The sequence below is a fragment of the Pecten maximus genome, chromosome 2, assembly GCF_902652985.1.
Source record: "Pecten maximus chromosome 2, xPecMax1.1, whole genome shotgun sequence".
Classification (NCBI taxonomy): domain Eukaryota; kingdom Metazoa; phylum Mollusca; class Bivalvia; order Pectinida; family Pectinidae; genus Pecten; species Pecten maximus.
The window spans coordinates 11610141-11637011 of NC_047016.1; the positions used below are offsets into that span (position 1 = coordinate 11610141).

General features: G+C 35.4%; 1 protein-coding gene across 2 annotated transcripts in view; it reads left to right on the plus strand.

Annotated features, from left to right (window-relative positions):
• Positions 1-96: 96 nt before the first annotated feature.
• The window catches only part of LOC117317657 (protein lifeguard 1-like), a 36364-nt gene continuing 9589 nt past the window's right edge, over positions 97-26871 (plus strand). The window contains exons 1-10 of one of the 2 annotated variants that reach the window (XM_033872527.1): positions 97-237; positions 5170-5263; positions 10211-10527; positions 15091-15155; positions 16130-16186; positions 17767-17860; positions 18406-18443; positions 20420-20507; positions 22242-22328; positions 26269-26313. In XM_033872527.1, coding sequence (XP_033728418.1) covers positions 5173-5263; positions 10211-10527; positions 15091-15155; positions 16130-16186; positions 17767-17860; positions 18406-18443; positions 20420-20507; positions 22242-22328; positions 26269-26313 — 882 coding nt within the window. In that variant the 5' untranslated portion in view covers positions 97-237; positions 5170-5172. The other variant, XM_033872535.1, reaches the window with a different exon arrangement.

Below are 26871 nucleotides of genomic sequence, written 5' to 3' on the forward strand. Positions count from 1 at the left end.
GATCGTATTTTGTTTTATTTTAAAAATTACACAACGGGTAACTTTGTAGCCGATAACACGCGATGAATTCCGATGGTGGTGTTAGACCAATTCTAAAAATATGTTATCTTTGATTGGTTGAGATTCATTTGCGAAATGTGATACCCGAATACCGAAGCGTAAAGAACAACAAGGCCTGACATTAGTTTGGGAACACAACGAAGATATCGCTGGCCTAAGGGAGTCTGGCTTGACGAGGTAAATGGAATGTCTAACTTTTGACAATTTGTACGATATACCAGTGCAGGGAAATGCCATGATAACGAGAGGAATTGGACCTAATCGGGCTCGAAAGTTTGTGAAATGTTTGTAATTCTTTCATAGTGTAAGCTTATAGCCTCATACGTACGTCGTATAACTAACTTGAAGCCTATTGCAGTAACTTAAATTATGCCTAATCCAATCCACATACAATATATACAAGCAGCTTTATTTATTGTCGAATATAAAGACCGTAAGCTTCAAAAGCTTGTATTTCAACAAAGAGGAGTAAAACTGTACAATTAACCGTTCCAGTAGAATATTAATAAAATAAACTTGTACATAATATAATTGCAGTAAACAGTTTGCATAAAATTATATGATATATACCTAAATTTATAAAATAGTTCAGTAGAATTTCTAGTAAGTAGCCTGAGTTTCCTCTGTCCCTGCATGACACCGTATGCATGTGTGACAGACATGGTGACATGCAGGGCCAGAGGAAACTCAGGCTAAGTTTTAAGATGATCACAAATTTTAGCAACATAATATGATGTTAGTCCAGTTTCCCGGTAGCTTGCTCAACCATGTCAAGGGCCCGGTCAGCTTATGTGTTGGTTATATCCATTCTAGCGGAGTCCACTGCGTCGTTGACACAATTGACCACGCTCCACACTGATAAAATTACAGACATATTTACCTATCAGTTCTAATAAATCAAAATTGAAAGATAAAAGCACAAAAACATAGGAAGCAGCATTGCATGCAGCTGACAGTTTAATTACACAGGATGAAAACATAGAAAGCTTTCCATCAGTCAGCAACCATGAGGCCACCATACGCATGGAGTCTGGGATTAAAATACAAAGATAAAGAAGAAAAAAATCGGGACCTGAGAATTCTATGCAAATAAGCGGGATATTCAAATAAGCGGTTTATACAAATAAGTGGGTTCCTCTGAATTATCATCAGCAAAGTTATAAAGTGTACTCTTTAACAAAATAAAATACTGTAGGGCATTAATGAATTTATCAAAAGTACATGTATGAAAATTACATGCAGACTGTTTGATGAGAATGTATATCTATACTTCTTTGATAATTCTGCTGTAAAAGTTCAAGGAGTAGTAGTGTGCAGCCATCCAGGATCGAACCTGTGACCCTCTGCTTATAATTACTGGTCTGGCGTGCTACCGACTGATCATGAGCTAAAGGGAAATTCCCCCTAGCCTGAAGCTAGAAGGCGTACATACAACTATGTAAAGTATTAAGATTAAAACCAGCCTGCTACTCCCTCCTTCAAATGTGTTCGCCGTCGAACACAAACTCAGGTTCTATCCCCAAGGAAGCCTCTTGCTTTCATTTGGAGTGGTCTGCGGCACCAATGTAAATGTTCAATGAGTAGCATGCGTAGTGTGTAGCCAGCTGGGATAGAACCTGCAACCCTTGGCTTACTGGTCTGCCGCTCTACCGACTGAGCTAAAGGGAAATTCACGCTAGCCCGAAGCTAGGAGGTGACCATATATTGAACTATATCAGTATTCACAATTAAAACTCGGCCTGCTACACTGCCATAGGGAACCAGATCAAGTACTTTTTTCAAAATCTAATGTTAAGTATCTTAAAATTCATTTGAAATTTTTCTGTCAGTATTAGTTTCTAGCCTATACAGTTCCAATACAAATGTAACTGAAAAGGGCTGATCGCTGTTGTGTAATTATATCACTACATAACACCCAGGTACAGTTGTTGTGTAATTATATCACTACATAACACCCAGGTACAGTTGTTGTGTAATTATATCACTACATAACACCCAGGTACAGTTGTTGTGTAATTATATCACTATATAACACCCAGGTACAGTTGTTGTGTAATTATATCGCTACATAACACCCAGGTACAGTTGTTGTGTAGTTATATCGCTACATAACACCCAGGTACAGTTGTTGTGTAGTTATATCACTATATAACACCCAGGTACAGTTGTTGTGTACAGCACTACATAACACCCAGGTACAGTTGTTGTGTAATTATATTTATATCACTACATAACACCCAGGTACAGTTGTTGTGTAATTATATCGCTACATAACATCCAGGTACAGTTGTTGTGTAGTTATATCACAATATAACACCCAGGTACAGTTGTTGTGTACAGCACTACATAACACCCAGGTACAGTTGTTGTCTAATTATATCACTACATAACACCCAGGTACAGTTGTTGTGTAATTATACTATATAACACCCAGGTACAGTTGTTGTGTAATTATATCGCTACATAACACCCAGGTACAGTTGTTGTGTAATTATATCGCTATATAACACCCAGGTACAGTTGTTGTGTAATTATATCGCTATATAACACCCAGGTATAGTTGTTGTGTAATTATATCGCTACATAACACCCAGGTACAGTTGTTGTGTAATTATATCACTATATAACACCCAGGTACAGTTGTTGTGTAATTATATCGCTACATAACATCCAGGTACAGTTGTTGTGTAATTATATCACTACATAACACCCAGGTACAGTTGTTGTGTAGTTATATCACTATATAACACCCAGGTACAGTTGTTGTGTACAGCACTACATAACACCCAGGTACAGTTGTTGTGTAGTTATATCGCTACATAACACCCAGGTACAGTTGTTGTGTAATTATATCACTACATAACACACAGGTACAGTTGATTTGTATAATGGTGCCTTAAAGATATAATGTCATTTTAGTACATGTTTTTAGCTCACCTGGACCGAAGGTCCGGTGAGCTTATGTCATAGCGCAGCGTCCGTCGTCCGTCCGTCGTCTGTCGTCCGTCCGTCCGTCGTCCGTCCGTCGTCCGTCCGTCGTCGTCAACATTTGCTTCAAATCGCTACTAGTCAAAAAGTTCTAACTGGATTTTGACCAAATTTGGCCAGAAACATCCTTGGCAGAAGGGGAACAGATTTTGCATAAATGGTGACTCTGACCCCCGAGGGGCCAAAGGGGCGGGGCCCAATAGGGGAAATAGAGGTAATTCCTTTAAATCGCTACTAGTCATAAAGTTATGAATGGATTTGAACCCAATTTGGTCTGAAACATCCTTGGGGGAAGGGGAACAGATTTTGCATAAATGGTGACTCTGACCCCCGAGGGGCCAAAGGGGCGGGGCCCAATAGGGGAAATAGAGGTAATTCCTCTGAATCGCTACTAGTCATAAAGTTATGAATGGATTTGAACCAAATTTAGTCAGAAATGTCCTTGGGGGAAGGGGAACAGATTTTGCATAAATGGTGACTCTGACCCTCGAGGGGCCAAAGGAGCGGGGCCCAATAGGGGAAATAGAGGTAATTCCTTTAAATCGCTACTAGTCATGAAGTTATGAATGGATTTGAACCCAATTTGGTCAGAAACATCCTTGGGGGAAGTGGAACAGATTTTGCATAAATGGTGGCTCTGACCCCCGAGGGGCCAAAGGGGCAGGGCCCAATATGGGAAATGGAGGTAATTCATTTAAATCGCTACTAGTCATAAAGTTATGAATGGATTTGAACCCAATTTGGTCTGAAACATCCTTGGGGGAAGGGGAACAGATTTTGCATAAATGGTGACTCTGACCCGCGAGGGGCCAAAGGGGCGGGGCCCAATAGGGGAAATAGAGGTAATTCCTTTAAATCGCTGCTAGTCATGCATAAAGTTATGAATGGATTTGAACCAAATTTAGTCAGAAATGTCCTTGGGGGGAAGGGGAACAGATTTTGCATGAATGGTGACTCTGACCCCCGAGGGGCCAAAGGGGCGGGGCCCAATACAGGAAATAGAGGTAATTTCTTTGAATCGCTACTCGTCATAAAGTTATGAATGGATTTGAACCCAATTTGGTCAGAAACATCCTTGGGGGTAGGGGAACAGATTTTGCATAAATGGTGACTCTGACCCCCGAGGGGCCAAAGGGGCGGGGCCCAATAGGGGAAATACAGGTAATTCCTTTAAATCGCTACTAGTTATTAAGTTATGAATGGATTTGAACCCAATTTGGTCAGAAACATCCTTCGGGGAAGGGGAACAGATTTTGCATAAATGGTGGCTCTGACCCCAAAGGGGCGGGGCCCAATAGGGGAAATAGAGGTAATTCCTTTAAATCGCTACTAGTCATAAAGTTATGAATGGATTTAACCCAATTTGGTCAGAAACATCCTTGGGGGAAGGGGAACAGATTTTGCATAAATGGTGGCTCTGACCCCAAAGGGGCCAAAGGGGCGGGGCCCAATAGGGGAAATAGAGGTAATTCCTTTAAATCGCTACTAGTCGTAAAGTTATGAATGGATTTGAACCCAATTTGGTCAGAAACATCCTTGGGGGGAGGGGAACAGATTTTGCATAAATGGTGACTCTGACCCCCGAGGGGCCCAATAGGGGAAATAGAGGTAATTCCTTTAAATCGCTACTAGTTATTAAGTTATGAATGGATTTGAACCCAATTTGGTCAGAAGCATCCTTGGAGGAAGGGGAACAGATTTTGCATAAATGGTGACTCTGACCCCAAAGGGGCCAAAGGGGCGGGGCCCAATAGGGGAAATAGAGGTAATTCCTTTAAATTGCTACTAGTAATAAAGTGATGAATGCATGTTCTAAAAACAATTCTTGAGGAGTTTCAGACCTTAGATAGTCTGGACTTCATTAATCTTTATCGCAGTTCCGATTCCCACACTATAACCATATATAGCATTGTTTGAGATTTACAAATAAAACAAATTGAATATGAACATTATTTTGACATTTGGTCTAATTCAACCAGGTGAGCGATACAGGCCCCATGGGCCTCTTGTTCTTATTCTAGTATTGTTGTCATTATTTTAATTGTAAATACAATAAAGTTATTATACAGTTAAAACAGCTGTAACTCCTTTGTGATATCTTTATAACTGTTTGTGTTTTAGACAATGACCAGTGTTCCCTCAGCTCCACCACCATCTTATGATGAAGTGATAACATCAGGATCATATTACCCACAGACACCAGTAAACTTTCAGAGTAAGTAATCTATATAACTCTTCATAATATCTTATACTCCAATGCAATCTAATCAAAATTAGACTTGTAATTTCCACTCCTCCGCTCTGCGATACACTGCAATACAAGATCTAATGATACCCCTTAGAAGGTCATCTCAGAATGACCTTAATTGGAGCTCAGCCAATCAACGCACTGTCTATGAAATTGTCGGTGTGATTTAAATTTCATTCTTTGGAAGTACGAATACTTACATAGAATTCCTGAGGTATTCCGATTCCTTTCGATAGCAACAGTAAACAACATGTCTTCAAATACTTCAGCTCACCAAGATACCTCAACAAATTAATAATTTAACAAACGTTTTCTGTCCGTTTGGTTTTTCCATCATCATGCATGCAAGAGATAGACAGTGAAGGCAACAGTGTTGTGAAAAAAAAGTTTGAAAGGGATTACTGTATAATTATAATGTGTACAGTAAGGATTTTCGAAATTCAGTTGGCAACACATGTACATCTGTCCTGTCAACGAGATATTGTTTAATCGTTTTCTGTTCTTCTTTCAATATTAAAAACGTCCAGAGGATTAACAATATTTTTCATTACCATGGCCATTAACATAATGCAGTTATGTTTGCGAAATTTTGTGTACATGTATTTCAGATCAAACGCTGAATTGAATTGCAAATACTAAGGAGACGCAACCGAAGGCTCGTATAAAACTCTTTGTCATTGGTTGATTAATGACGTCATTGACCAGTTTTTGTAGGCTTATATTTGAAGCTCAAAGGTCATGCTGAGATGACCTTCTACAGGGTATCATTAGATCTTGTATTGAAGTGTATCGTAAAGTATTGTAGAGGTGCGGAAATTACAAGTCTAATTTAAATTAGATTTACTCCAGTGATTATGTAATGTGTTTGAAAGTGCAATAATCTTTATGATAAAACTGTCTTGGTGGAGATCGAGGTACAATTTATTCATCATTTGTGGCAAGGTTACAATTTTACAGACAACCCTTTGGTAATTGATCCTGCTTACAATCATTTCTCTTACAGTTACAAGTTATTGATTACAAGCCATTCAGAGACAAACAGACACCTTTATGTCAAATGGAACTTGTATTTATTGATTTGTAATGTATGTACCTGATGAGGAGATAGGATACTTTCGATAGTATATATTGCTACCTTGACGGAAGCTAGCTAGGTCGTATATATACTGTTGTGTGTTGTTCACCTGAAGGTTATAGATATTTAAACCTGTTGTAATTGAACTTTATTGAATATATGTACTGTTGTGGGATTACACAACATACCAAATTAAGCAAAAAAAATGTTGTGAACACTTTGTCGGAATATCGTGCTGATATCGTCAATACAGATGTGCAATTGTGTGTTGCACACAATTACACAATTGTGAAGTTTAGTACAATTGAATTGCATAATCTATGTTGCTCAATGACAATATTACTGAATGTGTGGTGTTATAGTGTTTTTTGTTAAATAATATGTTTGATTTTCCTTAACTATACACATAGCTATAATTTGAACTATTGAACTGTTAAAATGAATATTGCATGGTCATGTGCTAACTATTGAACACTGTGTGACATTTCAGAATTTAGTCCTTCCCTTTCAAGCTTATCACTGATCATGATATGTCAGATGTCAACACTACCAGACAACAATCTTCTAGGCCTATAGCAAAGTTGAGATTTCAGTGATTCTAGGTGTGTTTTAGTGATTATGTAATAAAACAAGTATATCATGGGTGTCTGTGTAATAGTCCAGGATATTTCACCCTCAGTACTGGTTATTGGCCGATGTTCTATTGCAATCGGCCTTTGACCTTGTGCAATATAGAACATCAGCCCGATTACCAGTATCTTAATTGTGTCAAATGTTCTGGACTATTGCACAGACACCCATGATATAGAGAATACATGGTCAGTGGCTTAAAATATAAACTGTATTTTGGCGAGGGTAAAGAAAGAAAGTGGCAAGCCACTTTTGTCTTTCTGCCCAGAGTCTCTTTATCCTGTACCACTCATGACATTAACATTTAATTCAAAGATGTTCCTAAAATGTTCACCTGAACAATGTTGCTTTCTGACACTCTTTGGCGCACGAAAACATGCAATTAGCTTTTTAAGTGAAACTAGGTCAGATGACGTAATTAAGCTTTAAAGTATTCCACGGGAAAAATATAGTTCCCAACTTTTTCAGCTGAGCCAATGACTTCTTCATCTCACTGGATTGAACTTGACAGAAAGAAAAATGAACATAGTAATTTCCAACATTTGTTCAAGTCATTGAGGGATATAATTAATTCCCTGACATATAGACATTCAGATACTGGACATTCAGTACCGGCCGGATTAACGTTAGCATTTGAGGAATTAGAACTTACTGGACAAGGATTTGGACACATGTTTGAACTATGGTGGGTAGATAGTATATTAGAGTAGTTTCCTTGTTGATTCTCAGTGATGGCACTGTAATTAATAATGGATTTGACATTTTTGTGCCCACTTATTTTGATGTTACTAGAGGTCATAAGATAGATGTTTGTTAGGCCTATTTAACATCTTAGTACATAATTCATAAATAAAAAAAAACTTAGGCTGTGTACATCATGTAACTGTTAATAGACTGATTCGTCCTTCAGTTGATTTTTTTCAAAGTTTACAATCAGCTTTATTGATTCAGAAGTATATCAATAATCTTCCACAAACATTTAAGAAATAGGGAAAGAACTATACTCAGCTATTGGAAAGTTTTCAGCAGATAAATATGTTATATGTTTTCTTAAATATATATATAGAATAGGAATAACCAGATTAAGACATTTTATTTGATACAAATGTAGCTGTCTGACTCTAAAATTCAATTTCAAATACCTTATTTTATTACCTCAGACCCTAACTTTTCTCAGGGCCCTGTGTAGTTTTGCTGACTATGCCTCTTGCGTCAGACAGAATTCTTTGGGATTCTCATTCATAATGTTGTGACCGTATTTTTGTCTCTGTAATTTTCTGTCTACACTGCCTATAATAGATCTTAGAGAGGTAGGTTCATATTCCCCGCCGTCCTTTTTTCAGACTGCAATCAAAATTGGCCTAGTAATGAATCTAATTCATCATGTGGAATGTTGTGTAAGTCTCTATAGACTCGTTCCTTCATAGCTAAAGATTTCTTGACAAGAGCGATATCATGCAATGTTTTTTTCATACAAATGGTATATCATGGTATTTTCATTTTTTTGTTTTCAATGTAACTTTCTATTTCTTTCATATCGATGTTTACAAATTGTTCATTATCTTGCGCTGTTTTGGGTGATGACGGCGAATATAGGGTTCTGATATAGCGGTGTTGTTGACGTCATTCATGTCCGAGTGCCCGTGTATGTCATCCATGTTGGCGTTAAGGCCTCATACTTCCCAAAGCTTTAAATTAATAATACTTCATAAAAGGTAAAATTACAGGTAAATTCAGGTTGATGTATTTCAAATAGACTGTTTCTCTTCTTACAGCATTCAAAGTCCCTTCACTCTAGATACATGAACAGGTTTCTGTTGGCTGATTGGTTTTGATTGTAGAATAATCTTATTCAGTGTAATCACCTTGTAAATTGTTGTGTTTTGATGTTTATTTTGTTGCATAACATATAATCAAGGGGATATTTGGTATATGATGACACCTGACATTTTAATTTTCAGTGGTGAGTACTAGTAAATGATGAGGTCTCATGGAGCCCCATTGAATCAAAATGCAAGTCACTCTTAAAATCCTAGATAGATCAGTTTACGTCCAGTTTGATGTAGGATATATTACAACTACGTATACAATCCTTTATTATCAATATAATTCTGAACCTTCCAACATTCCATGTAGTCAATTTCTAGGTCTATATCAAACATGGAAGCCATCACATACATTTATTTTGGTCACCCATTGTGCACATGATACTCAAACATACATTTTATCGTGAATGTATTGTCCAGACTGTACATTTTATCGTGAATGTATTGTCCAGACTGTACATTCTATAGTGAATGTATTGTCCAGACTGTACATTCTATAGTGAATGTATTGTCCAGACTGTACATTTTATAATGAATGTATTGTCCAGACTGTACATTTTATAGTGAATGTATTGTCCTGACTGTACATTTTATCGTGAATGTATTGTCCTGACTGTACATTTTATCGTGAATGTATTGTCCTGACTGTACATTTTATCGTGAATGTATTGTCCAGACTGTACATTATATCGTGAATGTATTGTCCAGACTGTACATTTTATCGTGAATGTATTGTCCAGACTGTACATTTTATCGTGAATGTATTGTCTAGACTGTACATTTTATCGTGAATGTATTGTCCAGACTGTACATTTTATCGTGAATGTATTGTCCAGACTGTACATTTTATCGTGAATGTATTGTCCAGACTGTACATTCTATAGTGAATGTATTGTCCAGACTGTACATTCTATAGTGAATGTATTGTCCAGACTGTACATTCTATAGTGAATGTATTGTCCAGACTGTACATTCTATAGTGAATGTATTGTCCAGACTGTACATTTTATCGTGAATGTATTGTCCAGACTGTACATTTTATCGTGAATGTATTGTCCAGACTGTACATTCTATAGTGAATGTATTGTCCAGACTGTACATTCTATAGTGAATGTATTGTCCAGACTGTACATTTGATCGTGAATGTATTGTCCAGACTGTACATTTTATCGTGAATGTATTGTCCAGACTGTATATTTTATCGTGAATGTATTGTCCAGACTGTATTATCACACCACTCATTGTGTGATTCCACAACTTTACAATGAGTGATATATTAATAATAAAATTATCTAATCATGAAAGCAAATACATCACTGTTTCTGATTCCTATTCGTTGCCATTTTGTATAGCTTACACTGTCTTTTTTGTTTATTTCTATAGGTGATGCACCCCCTCCTTACTTCTATGATCTCAGTTATCCACCGGTAGACACACAGCCCCTACCCCCGGGGCCTTCAGCTGGAGGTGCCTGTGCTGAACCTGACATCTTTATAGTTAGGCCTCCATCCTCTAGCTCACACCAATCCAATCAAATCCTTCCAAAACCAAGTACTCTAAGTCCAGCTGCGAATCCCACCCCGGATTCTGACCGAACCCATTCTCCTAATCCAGCCCCCGGTCAAAGCCAGCCACAGAACCAAAATGCTTGCACACCATCTTTTAAGGACAAGAAAGTTATTCTTGGCTTTTTCCAATGTGTGAGTCGGTTTTTAATTATCTTTCACAACTACATTTGTACGTGTATTGTAGTTTTTAGCTGTTATATGTGTAGGAAATTAAAAAGGGTTTTATTTCAGATTGATTTTCTTAAGTATTTTTATTTCTGTGAGCCTTTGCAAGAAAAATTCAAACTTTGAGATGAGTTTCATAAAATTTCCTATGAAATTAATTTTATTTTTCGCACTTTGACATGTTTTGGGTTGAAAATTTCTAAGTTTTGCAATCTATCATGCACTCATTGAAAGTGATATATTTTATAGGGTTTACACATGTACAATGAATGCAATTAAATTGGTTTATTACATTTTCTTAACTTGCGACATGTTTTGGACTTTGGCTATGTGTTTTGTTTAGCTACATTTACGTAAAGTTTGAATTCACAAACATGTTTTTTTATTTCACCTACTTAAATACTGACGCTTTTATTTCCAAACATACAACAAAAAACACCCAGGTTTGTAACTTTTGTCTGTATTCTCATACTATAGGTGAGTGTGTTTTAGTTTGTCACTTGCATTTGGTCTATATATATACTATATGAGGGATCACTTCTATATGATAATACCATGGGTGTTTAGGTTTAAATACTTTTTGAGAGGTGTTTTAGTGGTAGGTTAGTTATTTTTGTTGGACAATTCATATATATGTTTACATATAATTACGTATGTAACAGCCATCGATATATATCCTTTATGGAGTACCTGTCTTCTCTTCTTTAAAAAACATCTGCATAGCATGAGATGTTAGTGGTGTGTACTTTCATTCCTGGTTTGGAGCTTTCAAATTATTTCGTGGGTGCAGACATTCATGGTAAGCCCATGCAACAATAATATAACAATTATCTATTTGTGGCTCCATAGCAACCACAAAAAATAATGAAAGTTTCTACACAATGAACGTTTCTTGTTATACAGTATTTACTACAGCTGGTGTATACTTTGTTGTTATACAGTATTTACTACAGCTGGTGTATACTTTGTTATTATACAGTATTTACTACAGCTGGTGTATACATTGTTGTTATACAGTATTTACTACAGCTGGTGTATACATTGTTATTATACAGTATTTACTACAGCTGGTGTATACTTTGTTGTTATACAGTATTTACCACAGCTGGTGTATACATTGTTGTTATACAGTGTTTACTACAGCTGGTGTATACATTGTTGTTATACAGTATTTACTACAGCTGGTGTATACGTTGTTGTTATACAGTATTTACTACAGCTGGTGTATACTTTGTTATTATACAGTATTTACTACAGCTGGTGTATACATTGTTGTTATACAGTATTCACTACAGCTGGTGTATACTTTGTTGTTATACAGTATTTACTACAGCTGGTGTATACTTTGTTGTTATACAGTATTTACTACAGCTGGTGTATACATTGTTGTTATACAGTATTTACTACAGCTGGTGTATACGTTGTTATTATACAGTATTTACTACAGCTGGTGTATACTTTGTTGTTATACAGTATTTACCACAGCTGGTGTATACATTGTTGTTATACAGTGTTTACTACAGCTGGTGTATACATTGTTGTTATACAGTATTTACTACAGCTGGTGTATACTTTGTTGTTATACAGTATTTACTACAGCTGGTGTATACATTGTTGTTATACAGTATTTACTACAGCTGGTGTATACGTTGTTGTTATGCAATATTTACTACAGCTGGTGTATACATTGTTGTTATACAGTGTTTACTACAGATATAGGTTGTTGTTATACAGTATTTACTACAGCTGGTGTATACTTTGTTGTTATACAGTATTTACTACAGCTGGTGTATACATTGTTATTATACAGTATTTACTACAGCTGGTGTATACTTTGTTGTTATACAGTATTTACTACAGCTGGTGTATACTTTGTTGTTATACAGTATTTACTACAGCTGGTGTATTTATTGTTGTTATACAGTATTTACTACAGCTGGTATATACATTGTTGTTATACAGTATTTACTACAGCTGGTGTATACATTGTTGTTATACAGTATTTACTACAGCTGGTGTATACGTTGTTATTATACAATATTTACTACAGCTGGTGTATACTTTGTTGTTATACAGTATTTACTACAGCTATAGGTTGTTGTTATACAGTATTTACTACAGCTGGTGTATACATTGTTATTATACAGTATTTACTACAGCTGGTATATACGTTGTTGTTATACAGTATTTACTACAGCTGGTATATACGTTGTTGTTATACAGTATTTACTACAGCTGGTGTATACATTGTTGTTATACAGTATTTACTACAGCTGGTGTATACATTGTTGTTATACAGTATTTACTACAGCTGGTGTATACATTGTTGTTATACAGTATTTACTACAGCTGGTGTATACATTGTTATTATACAGTATTTACTACAGCTGGTATATACATTGTTATTATACAGTATTTACTACAGCTGGTATATACGTTGTTGTTATACAGTATTTACTACAGCTGGTGTATACATTGTTGTTATACAGTATTTACTACAGCTGGTGTATACATTGTTGTTATACAGTATTTACTACAGCTGGTATATACATTGTTGTTATACAGTATTTACTACAGCTGGTATATACATTGTTGTTATACAGTATTTACTACAGCTGGTATATACGTTGTTGTTATACAGTATTTACTACAGCTGGTATATACTTTGTTGTTATACAGTATTTACTACAGCTATAGGTTGTTGTTATGCAGTATTTACTACAGCTGGTGTATACATTGTTGTTATACAGTATTTACTACAGCTGGTATATACATTGTTGTTATACAGTATTTACTACAGCTGGTATATACTTTGTTGTTATACAGTATTTACTACAGCTATAGGTTGTTGTTATACAGTATTTACTACAGCTGGTATATACTTTGTTGTTATACAGTATTTACTACAGCTATAGGTTGTTGTTATACAGTATTTACTACAGCTGGTATATACGTTGTTATTATACAGTATTTACTACAGCTGGTGTATACGTTGTTGTTATACAGTATTTACTACAGCTGGTGTATACTTTGTTGTTATACAGTATTTACTACAGCTGGTATATACGTTGTTGTTATATATACAGTATTTACTACAGCTGGTATATACGTTGTTGTTATACAGTATTTACTACAGCTGGTGTATACTTTGTTGTTATACAGTATTTACTACAGCTGGTATATACGTTGTTGTTATACAGTATTTACTACAGCTGGTATATACGTTGTTGTTATACAGTATTTACTACAGCTGGTGTATACTTTGTTGTTATACAGTATTTACTACAGCTGGTGTATACGTTGTTATTATACAGTATTTACTACAGCTGGTGTATACTTTGTTGTTATACAGTATTTACTACAGCTGGTGTATACTTTGTTGTTATACAGTATTTACTACAGCTGGTGTATACATTGTTGTTATACAGTATTTACCACAGCTGGTGTATACTTTGTTATTATACAGTATTTACTACAGCTGGTGTATACTTTGTTGTTATACAGTATTTACTACAGCTGGTGTATACTTTGTTGTTATACAGTATTTACTACAGCTGGTGTATACTTTGTTGTTATACAGTATTTACTACAGCTGGTGTATACATTGTTGTTATACAGTATTTACCACAGCTGGTGTATACTTTGTTGTTATACAGTATTTACTACAGCTGGTGTATTTATTGTTGTTGTTATACAGTATTTACTACAGCTGGTATATACATTGTTGTTATACAGTGTTTACCACAGCTGGTGTATACTTTGTTGTTATACAGTATTTACTACAGCTGGTGTATACATTGTTGTTATACAGTATTTACTACAGCTGGTGTATACATTGTTGTTATACAGTATTTACTGCAGCTGGTGTATACTTTGTTGTTATACAGTATTTACTACAGCAGGTGTATACTTTGTTTTTATACAGTATTTACTACAGCTGGTATATACGTTGTTGTTATACAGTATTTACTACAGCTGGTGTATACATTGTTGTTATACAGTATTTACTACAGCTGGTGTATACTTTGTTGTTATACAGTATTTACTACAGCTATAGGTTGTTGTTATACAGTATTTACTACAGCTGGTGTATACATTGTTATTATACAGTATTTACTACAGCTGGTGTAATACATTGTTATTATACAGTATTTACTACAGCTGGTGTATACATTGTTGTTATACAGTATTTACTACAGCTGGTATATACGTTGTTGTTATACAGTATTTACTACAGCTGGTATATACTTTGTTGTTATACAGTATTTACTACAGCTATAGGTTGTTGTTATGCAGTGTTTACTACAGCTATAGGTTGTTGTTATACAGTATTTACTACAGCTATAGGTTGTTGTTATGCAGTGTTTACTACAGCTATAGGTTGTTGTTATACAGTGTTTATTACAGCTATAGGTTGTTGTTATGCAGTGTTTACTACAGCTGGTGTATATTTTATTATACAGTATTTACTACAGCTGGTGTATATTTTGTTATACAGTATTAATATAGCTGGTGTATACGTTTTTGTAGATCTACCTAATCCTCTTGGTACAGGCAGTGAGTGCACTGGCAGCTTCCGCTGGATTCTATAGCAAGTAAGTCAGCCTCCTTCTGTGATTATCATATAATGATGTCACAGAGAGGGAACCAAGGGAGGAAGGGAAAGATGAATGTCAGATCTGGTAAAGATGGGAACAGAGAGAGGGAACCGAGGGAGGAAGAGAAAGATGAATGTCAGATGTTGTAAAGATGAGAACAGAGAGAGGGAATCGAGGGAGGAAGAGAAAGATGAATGTCAGATCTGGTAAAGATGGGAACAGAGGGAGGGAACCAAGGGAGGAAGGGAAAGATGAATGTCAGATCTGGTAAAGGTGGGAACAGAGAGAGGGAACCGAGGGAGGAAGGGAAAGATGAATGTCAGATGTGGTAAAAGGTGGGAACAGAGAGAGGGAACCGAGGGAGGAAGAGAAAGATGAATGTCCGATGTTGTAAAGATGGAAACAGAGAGAGGGAACCATTGAAGGAAGGGAAAGATGAATGTCAGATGTGGTTAAGGTAGGAACACAGAGAGGGAACCGAGGGAGGAAGGGAAAGATGAATGTTAGATGTTGTAAAGATGAGAACAGAGAGTGGGAACTGAGGGAGGAAGAGAAAGATGAATGTTAGATGTTGTAAAGATGAGAACAGAGAGTGGGAACTGAGGGAGGAAGAGAAAGATGAATGTTAGATGTTGTAAAGATGAGAACAGAGAGTGGGAACTGAGGGAGGAAGGGAAAGATGAATGTTAGATGTTGTAAAGATGAGAACAGAGAGTGGGAACTGAGGGAGGAAGAGAAAGATGAATGTAGGATGTTGTAAAGATGGGAACAGAGAGAGGGAACCGAGGGAGGAAGGGAAAGATGAATGTCAGATGTGGTAAAAGGTGGGAACAGAGAGAGGGAACTGAGGGAGAAGGAGGAATTGAAGGTTAACAAAAGGCACTCTCAGTATATTATTTCCGATAAGATAAAGATAGAGAATTTCTGTTTTGCAGATACTGCTTAAATAGCTTTTTACTTTGATTTTTCAGTGATTACCTCAGATATTCGCTGGATTCAGGAAATTCTGGACCAAGAAATGCATCCATGTATGTAATGTACTCATCCTCACATACAGGAAACAACCTGTGTACTATATATATAATCACGGAGATGTTCATATACTTGTTTTGGTATATAGTGTCTGGTATTAAGTTTAGCAATTAATTGATTTTCTGTTGATAATTACATTAATGAACAGTGCACCCATAGTATTATGCAATTGAAACATTGTACATTGAAGTTAAAATTGAACATGTATGTCATTTAGTGAGAAAAGTACAATGTAGTTTACTTTTGAAATATGAGTATTGCAATACACATGGATATAACAAATTACAGTGGAATGTCTCTAAACCAATCATGCATGGTATATGAATATTTGGCCGGTTTAGAGAGGGTTCGGATTGGAAAACGGTTCCTTTTGAACTGGTTTGGATGAGGGGATAACAGATGACAGTGTTTTTATGAAGCAGTGTTAATATTATGGAAGTTAATGAAACAATAAAATTCTGACCTTATGAAATTAAACTAATTAAATAAAGTTCTTACACTGATTTCAAATGTATACCATATACATTGTATATCATTTCACAGTGCAGACATTGGCACTGAGCTGTAACAGGCCTGTCACTACACCTCTCTGCCTATGGGGCACGATATTTCATCGCAAACTAGAGAGGGCTTACTTAAATAAGATAAATATATTTAAACATTAACCATTTTCCTAAGGTCGGTATTCAGGAAATTGATATTGCATCATAAGATGACGCCCGATCTATCAGTAATGTCTTGATCTTGTGTGTATTTGCCCTCTGCATAATAACAAATACTAGTGGTCATGTAAACTAGACATGAAACTCTGGCTTTCTAGCTCTGTGTGTTTAGTAATGGTAAACAGACAGTTCCACTTTGATGACACAGTGATTTGGCTTCCTTTAGTCCACTTTAGTTAGTACACAATCAAATCATAATGCTCGTTAGTCGTTGGTGGTGGTACCAATTTATGTACTATACATGTATGCATTTCAATGACAAACTAAGTCTTGATTACCCCTAATCATTTTCCTGGTGAAATAAGTTTCTCAGCTTCCTTGAAAAAAGCAAGTGAATTTGATATTGGGTCTGTAGCATGCTTAGGTGAAAGACTACCATGTTTGTTCAAATGAATGACGTTCACATACATTCAAGGTCATAGGTTAAAATCTTTAAAAAAAAATCTTCTTCTTAATAAATCAAGATTCCCAGTTACCTGATATTGGGCCTGTGGCATCATACTGGGGTAAAAGACTACCATGAATGACCTTGAACTACATTCAACGTCACAGGGATCAATTACAATGTATGCTAAAATCTTGGAAATAAAATTTCTTCATGACAAAGAGACACATAGACCTGATATTGAGCCAGTAGTCTGCTGGAATGAAGGGCTACAGCATTATTTGAATGCATAAACCTAGCCTACACTAATTTTCCTGATACATTTAAATAAAGTGGTTATCAGCTTATATGTAGTATCTGCACAAATGACCTCAATAAACTTCCATGTTGCTTTAGAAGCTTGTGAGCGATATAGGCCCAATGAATCTTTTTTTAATGTATTTGGGATCATTTCTTTGTTTAAAAACAGAGGTCTGTGTTGTGGAGTCATTGTTGTTGCCTGGATCACAAAAGACTTAAGGAGACGGAATAAGCTAGTTTGTATCATCTTTATGATTGTATTGGTAAGTTAACATTTTTGACTCCAACCTACTACTATTTATTTGTTTTCTCTGGTGCACATTATTGTACATGCCTATCAACATGTGTTCATAGCCAGTTCTGTTCTCTCTGATCTGTGTGACTGGCAAAGTGTTTTTCCTAACAAAACTTTCATTAAATTGATCTATTTTCATCAATCAAAACCTTTGCTTGTATAAATCGGCCAACAGTTACCTCAATAATTCAATGAAAACCTTTGCTTGTTTAAATCTGCCAACAGTTACCTTAATAATTCAATGAAAACCTTTGCTTGTTTAAATCGGCCAACAGTTACCTTAATAATTCAATGAAAACCTTTGCTTGTTTAAATCGGCCAACAGTTACCTTAATAATTCAATGAAAACCTTTGCTTGTTTAAATCGGCCAACAGTTACCTTAATAATTCAATGAAAACCTTTGCTTGTTTAAATCGGCCAACAGTTACCTTAATAATTCAATGAAAACCTTTGCTTGTTTAAATCGGCCAACAGTTACCTTAATAATTCAATGAAATCTTTGCTTGTTTCAGACCTTAGTACTTTCCTATGCAGCAATGATTTTGGCCTGGTCAGTATTGTTTAAGTACTGTCATCATCCCCTGATCATGATGTTTAGGGGACATGATGTTATGATGAGATGTTTAGGGAATAAAGAGATATGTTATATAATGAGATGTTTAGGGGATATAAAGATCTGTTATATAAGATGTTTAGGGGATATAGAGATCTGTGATATGATGAGATGTTTAGGGGATATAGAGATCTGTTATATGATGAGATGTTTAGGGGATATAGAGATCTGTGATATGATGAGATGTTTAGGGGATATAGAGATCTGTTATATGATGAGATGTTTAGGGGATATAGAGATCTGTTATATAATGAGATGTTTAGGAGATATAGAGATCTGTGATATGATGAGATGTTAAGGGGATATAGAGATCTGTGTTATGGTGAGATGTTTAGGGGATATAGAGATCTGTTATATAATGAGATGTTTAGGGGATATAGAGATCTGTTATATAAGATGTTTAGGGGATATAGAGATCTGTGATATGATGAGATGTTTAGGGGATATAGAGATCTGTTATATGATGAGATGTTTAGGGGATATAGAGAGCTGTGATATAAGATGTTTAGGGGATATAGAGATATGTGATATGATGAGATGTTAAGGGGATATAGAGATCTGTTATATAATGAGATGTTTAGGGGATATAGAGATCTGTGATATAATGAGATGTTTAGGGGATATAGAGATCTGTGATATGATGAGATGTTTAGGGGATATAGAGATCTGTTATATAATGAGATGTTTAGGGGATATAGAGATCTGTGATATAAGATGTTTAGGGGATATAGAGATCTGTTATATGATGAGATATTTAGGGGATATAGAGATCTGTGATATGATGAGATATTTAGGGATATAGAGATCTGTGATATAAGATGTTTAGGGGATATAGAGATCTGTTATATGATGAGATATTTAGGGGATATAGAGATCTGTGATATGATGAGATATTTAGGGATATAGAGATCTGTGATATGATGAGATGTTTAGGGGATATAAAGATCTGTTATATGATGAGATGTTTAGGGATATAGAGATCTGTTATATAATGAGATGTTTAGGGGATATAGAGATCTGTTATATAATGAGATGTTTAGGGGATATAGAGATCTGTTATATGATGAGATGTTTAGGGGATATAGAGATCTGTTATATAATGAGATGTTTAGGGGATATAGAGATATGTTATATAAGATGTTTAGGGGATATAGAGATCTGTTATATGATGAGATGTTTAGGGGATATAGAGATCTGTGATATGATGAGATATTTAGGGATATAGAGATCTGTGATATGATGAGATGTTTAGGGGATATAAAGATCTGTTATATGATGAGATGTTTAGGGATATAGAGATCTGTTATATAATGAGATGTTTAGGGGATATAGAGATCTGTTATATAATGAGATGTTTAGGGGATATAGAGATCTGTGATATGATGAGATGTTTAGGGGATATAGAGATCTGTTATATAATGAGATGTTTAGGGGATATAGAGATCTGTGATATAAGATGTTTAGGGGATATAGAGATCTGTTATATGATGAGATATTTAGGGGATATAGAGATCTGTGATATGATGAGATATTTAGGGATATAGAGATCTGTGATATGATGAGATGTTTAGGGGATATAAAGATCTGTTATATGATGAGATGTTTAGGGATATAGAGATCTGTTATATAATGAGATGTTTAGGGGATATAGAGATCTGTTATATAATGAGATGTTTAGGGGATATAGAGATATGTTATATAAGATGTTTAGGGGATATAGAGATCTGTTATATAATGAGATGTTTAGGGGATATAAAGATCTGTTTCATAGGATGTTTAGGGATATAGAGATCTCTTATATGGTGAGATGTTTAGGGGATATAGAGATCTGTTATACAAAAAAATCTTGTTACATTTGACAGACTGTGAATGTAAGACATGATGTTCATTAAAGTTTTTATTGCTTATTTCAGTGGTGTTGGCAATACTAGTCCATTGATCTTTATTGGAATAGTTAGTGCCCATAGTATTTTGATGCAGATATTTATTCACCAAGAAAAGGTATGTACCAGTACTTGTATACTGTTTTATATGACCTTGGAGTGTGGAATATTTAACCAATCCTTCCTTTTATCACAATAGCATTTATAAATCATATAGATATATTGAGTCTCAATATCATTTGATGGTATGAAGTACAAATGTCATTATATTTTGTTATAGTGTCTGTAAGAAGCTTACTGATCTAAAAATCTTATTCAAACATTACATTTACATACTGGTAGTATGGGGATCGGGGGGGTCTCTGTTCTCTATGAGATTTAAAAGACTGTCATCGTGTATGTCTTCAAACCTAGAAGTCATGTTTAAGTCAACCGATGTTTACAAACAGACGACAAGTAGTGTAGTCACTGTCATTTGTACATTTGTTATTAGGCGTGTTCGATTGGGCAGCACGTGACCGGGCAACAGTTCATGGGTAGCATGTTTTAGCATTCATCTTTTGGGAAAACAGTCAAATTTGGTTAATATCCATTTATATAGTGAGTCAGATAACAAAAACACCTGTTGACCTTTGTGAGTCTGTATTATAAACAACTGTTGACCTTTGTGAGTCTACGTAGAATAAACAACTGTTGACCTTTGTGAGTCTACGTAGAATAAACAACTGTTGACCTTTGTGAGCCTGTAGAATAAACAACTGTTGGCATTTGTGAGCCTGTAGTATAAACAACTGTTGACCTTTGTGAGTCTACGTAGAATAAACAACTGTTGACCTTTGTGAGCCTGTAGAATAAACAACTGTTGACATTTGTGAGCCTGTAGAATAAACAACTGTTGACCTTTGTGAGTTTGTAGTATAAACAACTGTTGACCTTTGTGAGTCTGTAGAATAAACAACTGTTGACCTTTGTGAGCCTGTAGTATAAACAACTGTTGACCTTTGTGAGTCTGTAGAATAAACAACTGTTGACATTTGTGAGCCTGTAGAATAAACAACTGTTGACCTTTGTGAGTTTGTAGTATAAACAACTGTTGACCTTTGTGAGTCTGTAGAATAAACAACTGTTGACCTTTGTGAGCCTGTAGTATAAACAACTGTTGACATTTGTGAGCCTGTAGAATAAACAACTATTGACCTTTGTGAGTCTGTAGTATAAACAACTGTTGACCTTTGTGAGTCTGTAGAATAAACAACTGTTGACCTTTGTGAGCCTGTAGTATAAACAACTGTTGACCTTTGTGAGTCTGTAGAATAAACAACTGTTGACCTTTGTGAGTCTGTAGAATAAACAACTGTTGACATTTGTGAGCCTGTTGTATAAACAACTGTTGACATTTGTGAGCCTGTAGTATAAACAGCTGTTATAATGTCCTTAATTTAGGTGGTCATCTTGAAGGGTGATATTTTAAGTTTCTATCATAATTTCTCAGGAAGTACTACTCAGATCTTCTTCATATTTCATATGATTTAGGTCTGTTCTGAAAAACAAAATGGCCAACAGACAGCCAACATTATTCCAAGTCCTCTGTGGAGTCTATATTTGTATAGATTCTGCTTACTCTCTAGTAGTAGATACAGAAGAATACAAACCTATAGTAGAACCATTGATGATCACATGATTATCACATGATTATCACATGATTATCACATGATGATAGGGCTGCCTCTTGGATCTTGTTTATTTGTGCTTCACATTCATTTGGACATTCAAGTGTCCATATTCCTTCTTTCTGATTTTTATTAGGATGACCATTACTGAAAATTTAACATAACCTTGGTTACGTTTTCAGATTGCCTATACTTTGATATCAGGAATGGTCTTCACATTTGTGACAGTGTCCATTTTGAGTGGAATCTCCATGGCTATATTTAGTCCGGTAAGTGACAATGACTATCATGAGTGGATTCTCCATTGCTGTATTTAGTCCGGTAAGTGACAATCGCTATTTTTAGTGGAATCTCCATTGTTATATTTATTCCGGTAAGTGACAGTTGCTATTTTGAGTGGAATCTCCATTGCTATATTTAGTGTGCCTTTGTTCACCTTTTATTAGCCCACCATCATCAGATGGTGGGCTATTCAAATCGCCCTGCGTCCGTGGTCCGTCGTCCGTCCGTCCGTCCGTCCCTCCGTCCGTCCCTCCGTCCGTCCGTAAACAATTCTTGTTATCGCTAATCCTCAGAAAGTACTGAAGAGATCTTTCTCAAACTTCATATGTAGGTTCCCCTTGGTGCCTAGTTATGCATATTGCATTTTGGGACCGATCAGAAAACAACATGGCCGACAGGCAGCCATCTTGGATTTTGACAATTGAAGTTTGTTATCGCTATTTCTGAGAAAGTACTGAAGGGATCTTTCTCAAATTTCATATGTAGGTTCCCCTTGGTGCCTAGTTATGCATATTGCATTTTGGGACCGATCGGAAAACAAGATGGCCGACAGGCAGCCATCTTGGATTTTGACCATTGAAGTTTGTTATCGCTATTTCTGAGAAAGTACTGAAGGGATCTTTCTCAAATTTCATATGTAGGTTCCTCTTGGTGCCTAGTTATGCATATTGCATTTTGGGACCGATCGAAAAACAACATGGCCGACAGGCAGCCATCTTGGATTTTGACCATTGAAGTTTGTTATCGCTATTTCTGAGAAAGTACTGAAGGGATCTTTCTCAAATTTCATATGTAGGTTCCCCTTGGTGCCTAGTTATGCATATTGCATTTTGGGACCGATCGGAAAACAAGATGGCCGACAGGCAGCCATCTTGGATTTTGACCATTGAAGTTTGTTATCGCTATTTCTGAGAAAGTACAGAAGGGATCTTTCTCAAATTTCATATGTAGGTTCCCCTTGGTGCCTTGTTATGCATATTGCATTTTGGGACCGATCGGAAAACAAGATGGCCGACAGGCAGCCATCTTGGATTTTGACCATTGAAGTTTGTTATCGCTATTTCTGAGAAAGTACAGAAGGGATCTTTCTCAAATTTCATATGTATGTTCCCCTTGGTGCCTAGTTATGCATATTGCATGTTGGGACCGATCGGAAAACAACATGGCCGACAGGCAGCCATCTTGGATGATTTTGACCATTGAAGTTTGTTATCGCTATTTCTGAGAAAGTACTGAAGGGATCTTTCTCAAATTTCATATGTAGGTTCCCCTTGGTGCCTAGTTATGCATATTGCATTTTGGGACTGATCGGAAAACAACATGGCCGACAGGCAGCCATCTTGGATTTTGACCATTGAAGTTTGTTATCGCTATTTCTGAGAAAGTACTGAAGGGATCTTTCTCAAATTTCATATGTAGGTTCCCCTTGGTGTCTTATTATGCATATTGCATTTTGGGACCAATCAGAAAACAAGATGGCCGACAGGCAGCCATCTTGGATTTTGACAATTGAAGTTTGTTATCGCTATTTCTGAAAAAGTACAGAAGGGAGCTTCTCAAATTTCATATGTAGGTTCCCCTTGGTGCCTAGTTATGCATATTGCATTTTGAGACCAATCAGAAAACAAGATGGCCGATAGGCAGCCATCTTTGATTTTGACCATTGAAGTTTGTTATCGCTATTTCTGAGAAAGTACAGAAGGGATCTTTCTCAAATTTCATATGTAGGTTCCCCTTGGTACCTAATTATGCATATTGCATTTTGGGACCGATCGGAAAACAAGATGGCCGACAGGCAGCCATCTTGGATTTTGACAATTGAAGTTTGTTATCGCTATTTCTGAGAAAGTACAGAAGGGATCTTCCTCAAATTTCATATGTAGGTTCCCCTTGGTGCCTAGTTATGCATATTGCATTTTGAGACCAATCAGAAAACAAGATGGCCGACAGGCAGCCATCTTTGATTTTGACAAATGAAGTTTGTTATCACTATTTCTGAGGAAGTACTGAAGGGATCATTCTCAAATTTCATATGTAGGTTCCCCTTGGTGCCTAGTTATGCATATTGCATTTTGAGACCAGTCAGAAAACAACATGGCCGACAGGCAGCCATCTTGGATTTTGACAATTGAAGTTTGTTATCGCTATTTCTCAGAAAGTACTGAAGGAATCTTTCTCAAATTCTAGTAAGACTTAGAAGAAGAGAAAAGTAGAGAAAAGATCAATCTGACATGGAACCTATGAAGAACATTCAATGGTGGGCGCCAAGATCCCTCTGGGATCTCTTGTTAATTCTCTGGTGACTTCATTTTTAATTAGATTTCAATCAAACTTCATTTGTTGGTCATGTATGTGAATACCTCAAATCAGTACGTGTTTCAGACTGCCAAGGACAAGGTCACTGTTGTTATATTTATAGAAAATCTTTGTTACCACTCATGCAACTTAATTTTCAATCAGATTTTAATCAAACTTCATACCTAAGTCAATTATGAGTATTCTTGGAACAAATTCATGTTTCATACTGCTAATGTCCAAGACAGAGTTGTTGTTACTACATATAGACAAATCTTATGTCATCACCCTAGCAACATAATTTTCAACCATATTTGGATAAAACTTAAAACATTAGTCAAGTATGAGTATACCTCAAATAAGTTTGTGTATTAGGCTGCGAAGGTTAAGGATATTGATAGAAAGTCATTGTCATTGCTCTAATGACTTCTTTTTAAGCTCATCAGCATCAGATGATGGGCTATTCAAATAGCCCTATATACTCTTGGTACAACTAAAAAATTCAATTGAATTAAGAAAACAAGTTGTTGCCAATTGTTTCTGTGTACCCTGACTTAATCAGGAGAATTAACCAAGATTTCACTAACATGATGTAGTAAATAAGTTTACTAGAAACAGTTTGTATCCTTATTGTAATAACACGATATTACATTAGTAAATAAGTTTACTAGAAACAGTTTGTATCCTTATTGTAATAACAAGATGTATTAAATAAGTTTACTAGAAACAGTTTGTATCCTTATTGTAATAACACGATATTACAGTAGTAAATAAGTTTACTAGAAACAGTTTGTATCCTTATTGTAATAACAAGATGTTACAGAAGTAAATAAGATTACTAGAAACAGTTTGTATCCTTATTGTAATAACAAGATGTTACAGAAGTAAATAAGATTACTAGAAACAGTTTGTATCCTTATTGTAATAACAAGATGTAGTAAAAAAGATTACTAGAAACAGTTTGTATCCTTATTGTAATAACAAGATGTAGTAAATAAGATTACTAGAAACAGTTTGTATCCTTATTGTAATAACAAGATGTAGTAAATAAGTTTACTAGAAACAGTTTGTATCCTTATTGTACTAACATGATGTAGTAAATAAGATTACTAGAAACAGTTTGTACCCGTATTGTACTAACAAGATGTTACAGAAGTAAATAAGTTTACTAGAAACAGTTTGTATCCTTATTGTATATGATACAAAGTAGGCAAAAGTTTTCACCTTTTGTTCAAAGGTGAGATCTTGATTACCCTGGGGAAGAAAGTTTATGTCATATAGGTCAGGATCTGTTTAAAATTTTACCATGTGATTTCTTACAATAGAGTAATATAGATATGTATAGGGGGATCGAGTGTTGTAACAGTTCAGTGAACACATATACAAAGGGATTTGTATCACTTGAGGTGCCTTGTTTTACTTAATTTCAACATTTATTGTCTTTTTAGCAGTAAAATTAGTCATGAGTCATACAACCTAATCTCATTGCTGAAAAAGTAATAAAATCTGTTTAAATCAAATTATAAAAATCAATTTTCAATCTTACAAACTTAATGTGCTTTTTATCATTTGTGTCTATTTCATAAATGCTTACACAATATTCAGGTTTATAAAGAATCATGTTTTTTTCAGATGATGGTTCTATTCGGAGGACCTCCTGCCTTGATATTCAGTTGGGTAAGAGTAGAAATGCCATGCATACCTTCCTCTAGATAACAGTATCATAACATATTTTAAAGTCTAAACCATACAGGATATATAATATGTCTGTAAGGTATAAACCATACAGGATATATAATATGTCTGTTAGATATAAAACATACAGGATATATAATATGTCTGTTAGGTATAAATCATACAGGATATATAATATGTCTGTTAGGTATAAATCATACAGGATATATAATATGTCTGTTAGGTATAAAACATACAGGATATATAATATGTCTGTTAGGTATAAAACATACAGGATATATAATATGTCTGTTAGGTATAAATCATACAGGATATATAATATGTCTGTTAGGTATAAATCATACAGGATATATAATATGTCTGTTAGGTATAAAACATACAGGATATATAATATGTCTGTTAGTTATAAACCATACAGGATATATAATATGTCTGTTAGGTATAAACCATACAGGATATATAATATGTCTGTTAGTTATAAACCATACAGGATATATAATATGTCTGTAAGGTATAAAACATACAGGATATATAATATGT